Here is a 16,167-nt window from a genome sequence, read left to right as displayed (position 1 = left end):
AGATGGATCAGAGCCACCGTGTGCCTAGAGGCAGGGTCTCCGCTTCCTAAATTGCATTATCCCTCCCAGTGCCCAACATCACCAACCAGCTCTGTCTTAGACCGGTGCAATACGGCACAGCCATTGCAAAACGGGTCCGGCAAGGATGGAGGACGAGCTCCCCTCTCATCCTGGCGTGACGAGACCTGCGGCACTCGCAGCCCCTATGCCAGCTGCCTTCACCAGGTAATCGTGGTGTGGGGCAGACACCCCCTCCAGCCCCAGGCACCCCGTGTCGCCCCCAGGCGCGGTGGCATCCCACCAGAGAAAGAGCAGCGGCGATGCTCAGGCTGCTCCGCAGGAGGAGACAGGTTTGCCTGGAAATATCAGCATCTCCCACACCGTCCTGGCCCCCAGGCAGAGCTTAGCCTTAGACATGCACGATTAAAACCCGAAATCAGCCAGGTCTTCTAGCCTTTGGAGTTCTTTTTTTTCTTTTTTTCTTTTGCTAGCTGTTCTAAGTATGTTTTCAATCGTGTCCGTTCTGCAATTCAGGCTGAGGAAATTATATAAACAGCTCAGTTCGGCTCCAGGATCAAAAAGATACACGAGGTTTAAAGGGAATTTTCATTCTATTTCTTTTAAAACTAAATATTTGTTTCTATTTGTCTGGAAGAAAGAATGAGTAAGCTTGGTTCCTTTCCAAGGATCCAGCGTGTGGGGTTAAAAAAAGAAGGGGAAACATCCCACTTATTATGAAATAAAGTCTAAAAAACAACAACAGGAAAAGAAAAAAGCCAATCCCCTAGCTTCTGTGTTCTGAAAGGCTAAAAAAAAAATCACTGCTGAGTTCAACAGAGAACCAAAAGGCTGATACTGCCAGAATTAAGTTAGGTTAGACCCATCAGTCCTCATCTACCAGGTCCAGATGGCTGCTGGCAGCTAATGGCTCTTTCCCCCCCACACCCACATGTGTAACCATTTTCCCCACTATTTAGTAGTAAACAACCTATTTACAGAATCTGGGCAACTTTCTAAAAAAAAAGAAAAAAAAAAAAAGGAAGGAGGATTAATTAGCGAATTGTTATTTCACAATTCCTATGATGAGAGAGACCTGGCCATCAGCAAAGAGCCTGGTTAGCAGGGAAAGCATTCCGGGATGCGATTGCTCATGTGTTTGGTTGAATGAGTAAATATATCCCATCTTATTTTCAAATCTGGCACTTGTGGATTGATTCCTGAAGCAGCTACTTAGTCAGGTGAAGCGTCATGGGACCCATGGTTAGACCACAAAACACTTTTTTCCTCCCTATTTCAGCTGACTGAGAAACAGAGTTTCGTAATATGTTTTTTTAACCAAAGGTGTTCTAGAGTCTTATAAAGGTAGTGCAACATCTCTAGGACTCTCTTCATGCCTTCAAACTGAGACATGTATTATGGTGCTCTCCTTTATTTACAAAAAGCTAATTTTTACTGTGTGACGATCTTAGAAATTTGTCTTTATGGGAATACGAAGAAGTTGAAACTTCCCAGGCTATCTCAGTGCTGGAGCTGCAGCAGTCATGAGAGGGCTCTTTTCCATGACCCTTTGAGGTAAAGTAGATTCTGACAAATACCCTGCACCCACAGCTGCAGCAATCTGAGCAGCAGGGATGCCTCAAAGGAGCTAAATCCAGGCAAGAAATCAGTCATTTTCTTAACGGCAATGAAAATCGCTGCTTGGTGATACAAACCCAGACCTAACCCGGGTACTCCAGCCTGTAAATCCATTTTGACCTGAAACCAGTGCAAAGACCACGCAGGGTGGATGGGCCCAAATTTTAACCCGGAGAAAGAAAGAGGAGGTGCTGGGGCTGGCACGAGAAAGGCCCCGAGGGTTTTGTTGCCCGTTCCCTGAGGGACCCTGGGGGGGCAATGCAGGGCTCACCCCGATGCTCTGTCGAAGAAGAAGAGCCGCTGGCCGGTCCCGTTGAGAGCGCTGGCCCGGGAAGAGGCGGCGAAGTAGTGCTTCACGCTGTGTACCGTCCCCGTCCGGCGCTGGTAGATATCAGCCACCACCTGGAAAACAGCTTCCCTGGGATAGCAGAGGGCAACGCGCAGCCAGTCTCCTCTGTCGGCAAAAAGGGGGGGAAACAGAGAAAATGCACTTAAGGGCTTGAGTACGGGAGAGATGGTCTGCAGCCAAGAGTACAGTCTTCGGGGGAAAACAACAAAACGTCCTTTGAGGCTCTCTTCCTCCTTTAAAAAAAACACAACAAATCCTCAAAGCCAAAGAAAATCAGATTTTTTTTGCTTTGTCTGGAAACAACGGCTGCTTATTACGAAGGTCTGATCCAGGGACCCCGGGTGACCTCAGAGGACTTTGAGTCAGGTGCCAGGATGGCTTAAAACCAGAGATTTTTCCCTTCCTCGCCCCGTAAGGCTGCGGTACAACCAGTCACATACCCACTCGTCTCTCCCGAGGCAGCCGGGGCTTGTTTCAGTTCATCCGGAGCTGCTGCGGGAGAGGGAACCGGCATCCAGCAGACGTTTCACCGGGGGCACAGATTGAGGAATTAGAAAGTAATCTCTGACTTGAACCAGAGCCACGGTCTAAAGAGACCTGCTTCCTCCACTTTACAGCAAAGTTTATTATTATGGTTCCCATTAAAATCTCCCTCTCCTCTGCTCTCTCTTCAACGGCAGTTTAGAATAACTAAGGGTAAAGTTCAATCATCTTTTAACCCTTGTGTATCGCAATTTCAGCGTGCACGTTTACAAAAATTTGCCCCTGTAGCCTTCCTTTATCCCGTGATTTGCATCGCCACCCTCATGGAGAGAAAAACTGGCTGCGAACTAAAAACCTTTGTGACACGACTCAGAGGCGAAAGATGCTGCTGCGGTGGACTCGGGATACTGATGGGAAGGATCTTCCACAAAACCCGACACCCTTTCCTGTCTGCAGGACGCACTTGTGCTGTACAAAGCAGGAAGCCGCAAGAAGTTTACACTTGAAAAGGAAAACCAAATACCAAGATAATTAGCTTAATTATTTTTTTTTCTTTCCATCCTCTGAAGTGGCTCTGTGGACCACACCAAAGGGCCTGAACCAGTACCATGGTTAGCTTTCCTTATATTACCCAAACCATCCAGGCTTTAAATGTATTCTTTTAATTAGCTGGCTTTCTGGTTAGAATGTGAGAATATATATTTGGCTTAGAGAAAGACAAATAGCACCTTCATCAGCTGTCTTTCTGGGCCCTAAGAAGCTGAGGAAGACAAAGTTTCTCCAAAGGCTCCCCTGAAATGACCTGCACCATCCCTGCCCGCGGAGCAATAAATGGGGGGAAACCGCTTCAATTTGGAGAAATCTGGGAATCTACATGCCTAGACCTCTACTTTGCATTACACATGGAGAGCACAAAAGCAAAGCTATTTCAGCCTTTTTCTGGTTTTCTCATTAAAACAAAACAAAACTATCTACAGGATGGAAGAGGGGACAGGCTGTTCTAGAATAATAAATCAAAGCTGCACAAAGACCCATCAGCGTAAGCCAGATACTGCCCTCTAGATTTTAACCAACTCCAGCTGTGTCATAACACAGGACAGCTAGAAAACGGATATATTTTCAGATGATTTGGCCTCCGACTAGAGGAAATGAAAGAAATGCACCAGAGCCATGTTTGTGGAATATTTTTAGGACAGAGTCCCAAGACATTTGGCTGTTTCATAAGGGTGATTTGCATTGCGTTAGCACATTTTATCCCCTGAAGACGCCATCACAAAAAGGGCTTGTCATCTCCCTCAGATGCTGGGAACCAGCTTCGGTGCCATGCTACGCTGACTGCCACCTCCCCGGGGAACAAGAAAGGCACTAGAAAAGGCAATTGGAGGGTGAAAGAGAGAGAGAAAAAAAAAAAAAGCGTGAAAAACCCCACAGCTGTGACCATCTTGAGTCGCTGGAGCATTTGGGAATATGAGTGCTAGAGCCTATCGTTCATGTGAGCAGGCTGCAATAAATTATATCAAGATTGAAAGGATCAAATGAAAAGCACCTACTTTGGAGTTTGTGGAGAGAGAGATGGAAATAAGTGCATTCCCACAACAAAGGGCCTGGGAGGAGATGTGAGAAGGGCAGGCATTAGAAGTTATCCTTTTTGTAAATATAGGAGAGAATAAGGTGGTTATTTTCTCTTTAATTTAGTAGTATTTTAACAGCTTCCTATTTAGTTCTTTACTTCAGTTCTGTTTCTTCAGCTTGTACAAAATCCGCCGTAAGCCCTCCCAAATACCTGGCTGTGTGGCTGGACCTGGCTCCGGGAAAAGCAAAGCGAGCAGCAGCAGCGCGGCGGCGGCGGGACGGTCGGCAGGGCTCTGCCTCCCCGCTGGCAGCGGCCGGGGGTCGGACGCCTGTTCTCCAGCCACCGCCAAAACCGAGGGAGAAACGCAACCGCAGGCAACGAGCAGTAATCAGGCATGGGAGGGCTTGGACATGGGCGTCCAAAGTCAAACAGATGTGCGTGTGCCTTCCTCAGCCACTGCACTGGCCACCAAGGACCTCCTGGCTGGGGCTCAAGTGCAGGAAGCCTTCGTCTTTTTCAGGGTGGTCAATAAACTGCGGCTCCTGCTTTATTTCTCTGCCTAGACCTCTCCATTCTGTCTTATTTACCAGCTGATAACCTGGGGTGAATATTTGCAGACAGAATAAGAAAAATATAAGTCCTTATTCTGCCGATCTCAGTACCGGCACGTCAGCCTGGATCTTTGCAGGTGCTCTGGAGGCTTGGGGGAACACGCAGCACTAGCAAGAAGAGAAAACACTGAATTCACAGTACCTCCCAAATTACAAATTCAGAGTAATTTCAGACCCTTGCCTGAATGCGGTGGGAACATCTGTTAGATGCTCATATCCTTAAAGATCAGCACAAAGCGGGGAAAAAAATAATTTAAAACACAAGGGGTAGAAGTCAGGCTATCGATACACAAAATGCTCTCCAATGTGGCAATATGCAGGACTGGTTTTTTGTTTTAAACTTTCATTCTTAGGAGTTTCTTGCAAGAGAAACAAATAAAAATATTCTCAGGTGGAAAGTCTGACATTGGAATTAGCTGTCGGTTTAAGGGAAAGCCATATTCACATGTGTAGGAAACTAACTTGAGCTATTTAAGATATTTTCATCCCCAAACTAAGTAACTCTGTTCACAGCCTTTTCTCGTGATAAAGTTCAGTTCATTTTTGAAGTAAGGAACACTCTTCTTTCCTTTTTTCATTCTTGTTCTTAATCAGGCCAACATTTTCCTATGTGTTTTTACAAAAGAAAAATTGGCATTTGAAGGAGAAAAGCTAAATATGCACTAGCAAAAAGTCAGCGTTTGGTGGGTCCTAACGGTTTCAAACACCACTTGGAAAATTTTTGAGAGTCTGACCACACCAGCATGTATAAAACCTGACACTTCTGCCCCTCTGCTACTGTCATTCAACAATCCCCACAGTGTGATTCATGCATTTTTATGAATGTATTTAGCCTGTTTATATCCTTTTGGAAATGACTGGGTGAAACAAACCCAAAACGACTTTCTTTTTTCACCAGGATATTGGCACTTGCAGTTCTGGCTCTTTCAGGTGAAGCAAAAACATAAGGCAAAGTGTTAAAAAACTATCCTTATGTTTTGGCAATGAGCAGGCTTCCTGGGATAAGCAAAAGCAAAAAAGGACGAGGGAAAGGCAAAAAAAAAGCAGGCAAGAGGTTTCCTGTTCTTGGACATGTGGTAGATACAGATCTGCACGTAGACACATACATACCTCATTCACAACCCTCAGAGCAACCCCCCCAGCTCAACCCCAAACTCCCAAAGGCAAAGCCACTCAGAGAAATGCGATCAAGCAGGCGAAGGAGGGGAGATTTTTGTGAATGGTGGGATGTGAAGTGAGTCATGTAACTTGGAGATGAGATTTGGCCGGAGTAAGCACAGAAAGAGTGCATGCCTGGGACTCCCACCGCCTGGGAGAGGACAAATAACACTCGGTCAATATTGTGAACGTACCCCTTGACTGCACAGGATGGAATATCAGTCCTGGGCAAATGGGTATGATCTAGTGCTGGGGTTGCTGGTTGTGCTGGACATCAATCCAGGCTGTATTTTCTAAGGGAACTTCTAGGCTGATGAATATTACTCTAGAAAACATCTCCACCACGTTTATTGACATGGTGCGTCACGTAGCTGATGACCATGGAAGTGCACAGTCCAAATCCTGATCTCACTGATGAAAATCTGGGGTAAGCTAATGAGGGAATGCCGGAGAGTACAACTACAAATTACTTATTTTTTCCTGAGGTTGAAAAAACAAGAGACTTTCATCCAGTGAGTCAGTCTCCCCCAACTGTTATTACTCCTATTTAAAAACAACCCCTCTGACATTTTGGTGAACAACTACGTGAGCTGAACTTTCAAAACGAGTGAGACAACTGGGAATTTGAAACTTTCCTTTTCATAATACGGGAACTAAGCAGAAATTCCCACGTGCTGCTTTGGTAAGTTTGTCTCTCACAGGCTGAATTTTGAACTTCAAAAGACAAAAAAATGCAAAGCCGCCATTCAACCTCCAACCTATCCCAAGAACAAATCACAGGAGGTCAACGCTCCTTGCTCTCAGTCAGGATACAGCTGTTTTTTCTCTCCAAAAATGTCTCCCAACCTCACAACAACCTACCCAGCACCGGGATGAATCTCTTCTGGCACAAAACCTGCTTTCAGGACAAGCCACCTCCTCTCCAACCAGCATCCCTGGTGGGGAAAATGGAGCGAGAAATACCCACACACCTTACAGGGTCTGGGAAGAGTGGAGAAAGAGCTACAAGGAACCTGGCCACATCCTCACCACTTTCTTTCAGTTCAAGATCTTTCCCTTGAACCCGGGTTTCCCACCGGCTCCCTTCAGCTGTTGCTCGCTCCTTCTCTTTTTCTAGATTTCTTTTTAATTTTCTGCCTTCAACTCAAGTCCATTAAACACATCCAAACCCCCCGCGATGACAAGCACGGCTACTGGGCAAACATCCAGCAACTTTTTTCAAGACCTTGTTATTAAGGATTGACTTTTCTGGAAGACCGCTTGCTGCAGGGATAGTAACAAGTTAGGTATGTGTGTAGCTAACTGGAGCTGTGTGTATTGGGATTTAAATGCCTTTCCTAAATGTTGCCATTTAGGAAATGCCATTAAAAATTCAAAAGCATAGGCCATCTCTTAATATAAATTAAAATTTTTGGTTTTACCCATGTGCCTCCTTAGGCAAAAAGAATGATTCTTGCTTTTGCGAAGCTCAACAAATTATAAAAGGGATCCTGCCCTGAGGTACACTTCTGCTGATACTCATGAAACCTGGGTCTGACTCAGACAGCATTTGGCTCACAGACAATTGGATTCAAGCAAAAATAAGAACTTCCTGCATTTAAATACAGTACATCATCTTATCATGTTTTTTCCCACCCTACATGCTTTCATGGAGAAATCGCACCCCAATTCAATTTGTATCTTTTTTTAACGCGTTTCCAAGTACTCTATCACTGACTATTGTGTATTTTGTATTTTCCTGCTGCTGTGCCTTGGATGCACATCAGGTCAGGAGCGGCTGGTGGCCCTGAGGAGCCCCAAGCCCCGCTCCATGGACCAGTAGAAGGCTGAAAGCAAGGGAAAACCTTCGGGTTTCATGTGCCAGGCTTCAAAGTGACAAGCAGCCCAGTTCGCCATGGCCATCTGGGGACTGTCGGATGCTCAGATTGCTCTAATTCATGCTGTAAAATGATCAGCTGGGGAAGGACGTCTCTCCTCAGAGTCACCTTGGTAATCCACGGGGCCAGCTGCAAGCAGGAGCCACGGAGGACAGGGAGCAGCCAGGGCTGCAGGCGGGGAGGCAAAGACGGGGCTTCAGGATCCCTCGAACAGGGTGATGCCAGCACCTGCTTTGGCCCAGCTGTACTAAAATGGTGCAATCTGCAACCTGGTGCTCTGGCAAACGTTTTAGCTTCTTTCCTGTTTTTTTTTTTTTTTTAAAAAAACCCCGTGGCTTTCATCCATGGGTTGACCTGTGGGTAATTTAAGGGCTTTAAATAGACAGAAGGGAATTCAAATGTATCTGCTGACTTCTGTGTCGTGTGGATGATTAACTTTGAATTACAGATGTTATCAGAAGGGGCAGGCTATGAAACCCAAGTAGCACTTTACTTATTATTATTGGAAATAGTGCTGGTGTTACTTGTATTACATCCAGATCTGGGGGATCGAGATCAGAATTCATGTACGTACAAGAACAAAAAAGCAGTCACAGCCTTAAACTGTTAGCTCCCCTTTGAAATACTAATTTTGCCTTCCTGTGCATTTATCAATCTGGGAAGCAAGAGGAAAAGCTCCTTTAGAACTAATCTGAAAAATAAACAATTTAGGAAATATCCATAAACCGGGCAAGTCTGCAACAAGCACATTCTAGCCTTGTCTCATTATCTTTGTTTTCCGCCAGACCTTATCACCGCTGAGGAATTTAATCGCAAAAATTACAAGTAGCTGAAAGTATGAATCAGACTGGCATTGAATAAGAAGCCGTAGGAAAAACACCTACCTACACAACCCCAACAAATACAAATATAACAAGTTCCCCAGAGTCTCAGGGCAGACATGGGCTGCGTAAGTTTGCTTGCACTGAAATCTCCGCTTTTGGATGGGCTGCAGCATCCTGGAGGCTTCACATCACCCAACGCCCAAAGGCTCCACTATTTTAAATGAAGAATTTAGACACAAACTCATTCCAGGCCCTTGAATTTTCAGATAATTTAGATTATTCACTGGTGAATATGACAACAAGCCCTACGCAGAACTCCAGCCTGGCAAATACAGGAGTCGAGCAGCACACCTGTGCCCATCCCTGCACAAACACCGCGGCAGGGGAAAGGCTGGACGCATTCCCAGGCACACACATGGACATCTGCCCTTTTGCTTGCGGTTGACAACAAATTTGGCCCTCCCCTGCCAATTTTTTGTGTTGTTTTTTTTTTTTTTTTTTTTAAAGGCTCTCCTAAGGATCCAACTCCTGCAACAAGGCACCAAAGAACATCAATATTGCGAGCCTCACTGTACCCCTCCAGGTGAAGCAAGAGAGTGAGGATGAAGCGAGCCTGGGGAGGGCTGCCCTGGGCTGGCCTTGGAGACAGCATCTGTCGGGAGAGGTGCAGTACAAAGCAAAGCCCCTGCAGGCAGGACTGTGGCAATCTACCTACAAAAATTACCCTTTTTATACTATTAGCTGCTCACGTTTCCCTGAATTCTCTGTTGAGCCACAGCAGAGAGCCCTAATAAGGGAAAACCCTTCCCTCTGAGCCTTAGCAGGCCAAGTATAGAGATTTGCCTGGGCTCATTTAAAGCAAGGAATGTTTCGTCTAATTGCCACTGCTTTTCAGGCTGCTTCAACAACACAACTTATTACACTATACTTCAGATATGTGCTTTGAGGAGATTTAATTCTTATCTTTAGATTTGCTGATAGCACAAAGAAGCCTGGCTCATTTACTGAACAGCGCTGTGCCTTTGATAACAGTATTTGCCTTTGCTGCTTCTGCGATTAGAAAATTTGCACAGGCACAAAGCCTAGCTCGTTAAATTGAAGGACTTCATTTCTGACTTTGCTTACTGTATGAAGTGCCAATCTTTGTACTGTTTTCCAGCACCTGAAAGGAGGCACGCACTTGCAACCAAATAATGTTTTCCATCCTCTCCTCCTGGCTTGCCAGCCTCTCACCCCTCCCGGAACAAGCTCAGTGTTCTCTGTGGGCCTGTGTGCTTCAAGGAGACTAATTTTGAGGAAAGCCCTTAACTCAGTCTTACAGACAATTCTCGTACTTCTGTGAAGCAGAAAAAAAACCCACCCAAGAAAACATACAAACAGCTCCGAGGGGGCGTAAACCGCCCCCACAAAGAGATGAAGCCCATGGAGAAGGGGTCTGAGGTCCCCATTCAATGAAGGTTTCGCACATGCTTTATGCCCGATGAGAGCCATCCTCGGCAGATCTGGAGCATGCTTTATTCCCGGTCATTAAAATTCCAGCCGGCCCTCTCCTTCTGTTGGCTTGCCAAAACGTTCCCAAGTTACTTGTCCCGCATTACCTCTTTGCAGAAGCATCAATACCCAGCTGCCTTCCCATCCTGACAGGGAAACTCCCAGCCGTTCCACAGACAGCCCTATCTATGGCTTAATAAGGGCATTTCTGCCGAGACAGCTACGTCCCCCAGCAGCCTGAAAACACAGCCTGCGGGTCTCCGCGTGGCTTTATATTTGCCCATCAGTCAGCTAGTGCCGAACGCAAACACGTACACCTCGCGTTGGAAGGGGAGTTGGCGTGCGTTAAAGAGCTCGTTTGCACCACGCGGAAATTTGCATGTGGAGACACAGCAGTTTTGCTTGCTTTAGCCTCAGATTTTGATGGAAGTGAAGAAACTGCAGAATTACTCTAAACATGGTTTGAATCAGTGCGAAGAAGACACAAATACTGCAGCGACCCTTCAGGTGCCCACGACAGAAAGAAAAAGATCCCAGTGACCGTGCTGTGACTGGTGTCCCCCTCCGCTGACTTAAAGCCACCCGAGCGGTGCCTCTGAACTCCCTGGACAAGATCCGCGGTTCACAGAAAGCAGCGCTGCCAATTTCAGCTGAGTCATGGGAATTCATCCCGACCAGCTCCTGCCCACCCCAGGAATCCGGACGTTCCAGTCTTTTAATAGACATCTGAACTGGCATGACTTCTCCTGGGCCTTTCTGCAGTGCTTCAGAGGCAGGCAAAGCGTTAACCATGCAAGTATTCAACATCAGTGCTATGCCTGACCTCCGCAGAAATCCAAATCCTGACACATCTCCCCGTCAAATTCCTTATTTCCCCGCTGACCTTCCTTTAGCCAGAGCGGAGCAAATCGCTCCAGAAGTGTGAGGGCTGTCCAGCTGCACAGACAGCATCCCGGATATATCTATCCATCATTTTACAATGACCAGACTAAAAATAGTTTAATTGTTCACTCAGGTTGTGTCTGAAGTCATTAATCCTAGAATATTTCTATTAAAGTTCATCAAACATTTTTTGGCTTACATCGCATATTCTGCACAGATGTTACTATGTTAAGAGCTCGTTTTTTTGGCAGATTATTTGGTATTTTGGATTAAAAAAGAACAAACAAAACATAAAGCCACTTGAGACAGGTAAGAGTCTTCCCTGATTTTCTAACTGATTACTCTGGGCTCCACAATCGGAGATTTCTTCCATTCCAGAAGTGACTGGAATAGAGTGTTTACTAAAGGTCATACATGGCACTGCTTAGGCAGGCGCTTGTTTTCCTTCAAACTCCTAAATCCTCTTTTTCACCTCAATTCCTTTACCCTTCCACAGGAGTCTCATTTCTCCATGTTTTTGCAGGCAGTCTGGACATTTCACTATTGCCATTGCATCAGCCTTGAGTCACATCAGTTAGCATCCAGCATACTTGAGGTGTACGCAGAGCAACCACACATTTCATTCCCAATTATTTCTTAGCAAGATGCTCCAACTGAAATGAAGTACAATTGTGGTTTTCCTTCATTACAGTATATTTCTTGTTTACAGTCTTTCAAAACGCACACCTTGCCAACTGTTTCTGGATCAGAAAAAGCTACGAACCTTTGCCCTGTTCAAATAACTGCTTTCACACAAGACAAAGAGAACCACAACCACGTTGTGGTTTTCAACAGCAAAATGTAGTTAAGTTGCTGCTAGAACAAGAGCTAAACTTCAAGCCCAGCTTGACCAAAGACCCAGTTCTGCCTTCAAATTTGAATCTGTGCTTGAAGGCCGAGGGCCAAAGCTTTGGCAAGTATCAATCGGCACAACGACAGAGCAACCACCAGTTACCCAGCAGAAGATTTAGCTCTGCAATTGCAAGGAAACAGCTAATCATTTTAAGACAGATAATAATTGCAAAGCTCAGCTTGTCTGAGAGTGACTAATGGGTCTTCTTCTTCCTTAAATTGTACAAAGATGTATTAATATGGAAAACAGTGATTTAATTCTAGTAATTACTCTGTGACCAGAGTGTCAAAACACTGATCTTCCAGTGACTTAATCATGGCCCTACAGCTACTACATCTTTAAATCAAGAGGACCAGGTATAGCACTTGCTATAATGGGCATCTATAAAGAGGATATATTGCCCTCCATGGCTGCCTTCCCCATGGCTTCTTAATGGGAACTAAGGACAGTATTTTTCCCCAGATTTCTTCAGCTCCAAAGTTAAGGGGAACCAAATAGAGTTCAAGCTTTTGCCAACTATCCTAAGCTAAACCCACGGCAGTGATGCTCTGCTGGAGGAGCAGCAGGTGGCTGTGGGGTTTGGTGGGTAACACTGGTGGGACTTGGGAACCCACCAGATTTACCAGCGGTACGTGCTGCTTCATGCCCTCAGGGGCTCTGACTTCTTTCATCTCAGCTGTCTGAAACCTGCTTTGCAAATCTGAGCCTGTGCGTGCCTGGGTTGTGTGTAATCATGGAAAATTTCATTTGCACAACTCTGTCCTTCTGCAGCATCGCATTTTTATCAATAACTGAGGAGTCACACAAACCGGAGAGGCCAAGGTGACGGTCAGATTTTTTTTGCGGCGCTCATCTCTGTCGGCACATCTGTGCAAACCGTGGCAATGTTTGTCACTGCTAAACTGGCTGGATTGCAGGACTGTCTCCTAACAGTCTAACAGTGTACCAGTGCAAAGCACAACTAGTTTCACTGAAGTAAGAAAAAACAGTACTGAAAACCGTAAATAAAATTATGCAAAATGAAACAGGCTGCAAGGGAAAAAAGTAGTATCTAAGATGGATAAACTCTGCTTTTATATAACACTAGAAGAAAACATGTAAAAATAAACACAGCACAACCTGTAATTTTGCTGTACTGAGTCCTAACATTTTAAAACTTTATGTAAAAAGAAATAGTGACTGTAGTGCCTTTTGGATTACAGAAGATGCAAAGCTCTGTGCTCATTCTGATGTATTTCTGCACTTTATATATGTAGGAGATAAATTATGTGTGCAGCAACTAGTACAAACAAACGAACAAGAGCCAGAGCTCTTCTGGAGGGATTTCAGGGACAGCAGGCCAGGACTCACTTGGATTCCGTTTCAAAACTTTCTGGAAAGAGAAATGCCTCTGCACATCAAAAAAGCTGGAATAAAGTGAAAGCAGAGGCATCTCTTTGCATCAGTAAGTGCCAGCCATTAACACCTTGCTTCCGCGCTCTTGGAAATCACTGAGGCATTTGAAAGGTCACTTGCGAATAACCTCGGAAATAGCCCCAGACCTTTTGGAAAGAGAACATTTTTTTCTAACAACATAGGGCAGTACCTGTTGAAGTTGATGGGGTACAGGATGACGTCCTCAGGTGCTCTGCCATCCCACCGGATGATATAAGCCTGCTCCAGCATGACGACGGGCTGGTACTGCTGGTACGGTGCTCCTCTGTTCACGCCTTGCAACCGCAAGGGATGGGAATGGTATGCTGCTCTGGCAATGGATAAGGTCAGATTCTCAGGGCGCCTGGCCTGAATATAAAGCTGAGGGTGAAAGGAAAATGACAAACATATCCACTAAAGCAGCCAGGCTCAGCCATAACATGTGCATTTGATCATCGTTGCCTGTAAATGGTTTTTGCCAATGAAGAGCTCAGAACATTTGGAAAGTCACTGAAACATTTCCAGTTCAAATAAAAAGGTAAAACAGAAATAGCATCCGCAACCATTCATGGGGACACCGTGAAGTGAGGTATGAATTGTACAGCACCATAAAAACATGCAGTATTTAAAATCTTATGGAAGAAGGGTAATCAAGGAAATATCGCAAAGTAACTCTATTTTATGAATTCAAATAACTACGCTTTAAAAACAGGCTTATTCCATTGAAAATACAGAGAATTCTTAAGTTAATTCAACAGGCTTTGGATTAGATCCAGGTATCTAATGGAATCCACATCTTTGCGCTCAAGTAATTTTGGGGGCTAAAACTTGATGGCCTGACTATATAATCTTATAGACTAAGTACCACATTCCACAAGCTTCAACAGAGAGCTCTGCTGTGCAGGGACCAACAGATGCCCTTGGCCCCTAGTTCAACTCTACAGACCAACTCCAAACTACACGCCTGTTATATGCTTTTTCTGTCCTGCTATCACTCAAATGAAGACCAAGTCATGTGGCAAACACTGATTTTAAGGCTGAACGCATGATGTTCACCTGCTTTGCCCCGTGTGAAATTCCAGTGCAAAAGGAGGATGCACAGCTAGTCATACAGATCTGTCTCAGCACGCAGGGTCGTAGCAGACAGCTTGTCATATCCCCTGAAGGGTTCCAAATGCACTGAGGACAGGTGAGGACACCTTTAATCCTGCTTCCTTCACTCTCCTGCAGTGTAGAATAGTACTCTCTGCATCAAGAACTTAAAAGACCCAACGTGAAAATCCATGTTAGCTCAGAAAAGTCTAAGCTTCTACATGAGCATCCATCCAGCAAAACTATTTTTAAACTCAATTTCTGTCTTTGAGGTAGATCAAAATGGAGGCAGTAGTCTCTTAACAGATTTTAAGACTGCAGGCAAGGATACAAGCACAGCCAAGACTAGCAGAGAGAGGGAGACTCCATTTATCAGGATATCCACCTTCTAAGGCAGGGCTATGAGACCTTGGCCCCTGACATCTCTGTATCTGCTTCTCTTCCTCTTGTCTACACAGATTGAAAGCTCTGCAAAAACAGACTGTCTCAGACTGTCTCTCACTGGTTTATATACAGGCTTATTTTAGTTGTGGTTTCTAGCCAGTTCAGCTCCCATTTCCAGTTTCATGCTCAGCAGAACTCTACGCTTGGGCCTGCTCTCAGTGTTGAGTTTGAGCTCCTCAAGACCTCCAAAAGACAGGCCGGCTCTGCCTACCCCTCACCTCACCCCTGAATTCAGCAGCCTCACGCTGGGTCTTGCGTCAAAGAAGTAATCCAAAAGTGGTTGTAAATGTTTCTTGGATATTCAGTCCATTCCTCCTTTCACACCATTGCACTTTAATGATGAAAACTTATCCTATCCTATCCTTGAAGATTAAAGTGGATCCCAGAATTGCATTAAATGGAAATTTTTCCTGATGGCTGAAGCTATTGGTCAAGTAATTCACCCCAAACAATCTCTGAGCAGCAGCCCATTTGCTCATTCTTGATGGTTCAAGGAAGAAAAAATTATTTTTACAGTCTGATAAAAGACCTTTTTTATTTATGAAACCAAAGAGGAAAACCTATTTTCCCTTCGCATTCAAACCATGATTGGAAGGTCAGTAACATGCAATGCAATAAAGCAATTTTCAATCTCATTTGTCCCCACCGGCATGGGGAAGTGCTGAGATTGGAGCAGGTGATCAGTAAGGTCCCTTCGGACCTGAAATCCCATCAATGTATTAATTGTTCTCAATCAAAACAGCATTTTCTGACAAAGAACAGTTGGAATGAACTCTAATACAGCAAAATAATAGCCCACTTGTGTCTTTCTGGATAAGAGGCAAGAGTTTCTGTCCTATCACTGCAAACTTTGACATTATTTCCTTCCAACATATGTCTCCAGCCAAACACTGAATATTAAAGTGGCTGCTGTACACTTACTACAAAATTAAATGTACCAATGATAAAATAAGCCAAGAAAGAAAGGAAGCATTCGATCAGTCCCAAAAGTTCCTAAACTACAGACTACCAAGAACAAAAGATTCCCATATACATTAAGGTATTTGCATAAAAGGAATAAAAGAGAGAGAGAAAGAGGGAGAGAGAAGGCTGTGCATGGCCTAAGCTGCTCACTACAATGAGTGTTAATGAGTTCAAGAAAGCACCGGAAGAGTTTGCAGTGGGCTTCAATAAGATAATGGGGAAAGCGTGCCAGAGACACTTTTCCCCAAGTGACTAGGGACCAAGTCACAGGTCTGACGTTAAGGAATAATGGAGACAGCTGTTCTGAGAATGAAACAGTAATTACTAGAACAAGGAAAAATGACACTTCTATGTTGATATAAATATTTGTAAATGGACTTTGTCTCCTGCAATGAGCAACAGTGGCCACTGAGTGAACGCCTTCCAGAATTGCAAGCCACCAAGGATGTGATTTTCAGTCCCACAGAAACAGAGTAGTAT

At 44.8% G+C, this 16,167-nt stretch overlaps 2 protein-coding genes across 3 annotated transcripts in view; both read right to left on the bottom strand.

Annotated features, from left to right (window-relative positions):
• LOC128914925 (cell surface hyaluronidase-like) overlaps window positions 1–16,167 on the bottom strand; it is a 58,244-nt gene that overhangs the window by 7,457 nt on the left and 34,620 nt on the right. The window contains exons 20-21 of the mRNA XM_054214642.1: window positions 13,361–13,569; window positions 1,907–2,089 (exon numbers count right to left, since the gene is read on the bottom strand). Coding sequence (XP_054070617.1) covers window positions 1,907–2,089; window positions 13,361–13,569 — 392 coding nt within the window. The remainder of the gene's footprint in view (window positions 1–1,906; window positions 2,090–13,360; window positions 13,570–16,167) is intronic.
• Window positions 1–16,167, bottom strand: part of CEMIP (cell migration inducing hyaluronidase 1) — a 114,516-nt gene that overhangs the window by 70,940 nt on the left and 27,409 nt on the right. The window lies entirely within an intron of this gene.

This window comes from Rissa tridactyla, chromosome 9 (assembly GCF_028500815.1).
Source record: "Rissa tridactyla isolate bRisTri1 chromosome 9, bRisTri1.patW.cur.20221130, whole genome shotgun sequence".
Classification (NCBI taxonomy): Eukaryota; Metazoa; Chordata; class Aves; order Charadriiformes; family Laridae; genus Rissa; species Rissa tridactyla.
Note: the sequence above shows the minus strand (reverse complement) of the source record. Positions and strands in the feature narration are given on the sequence as shown.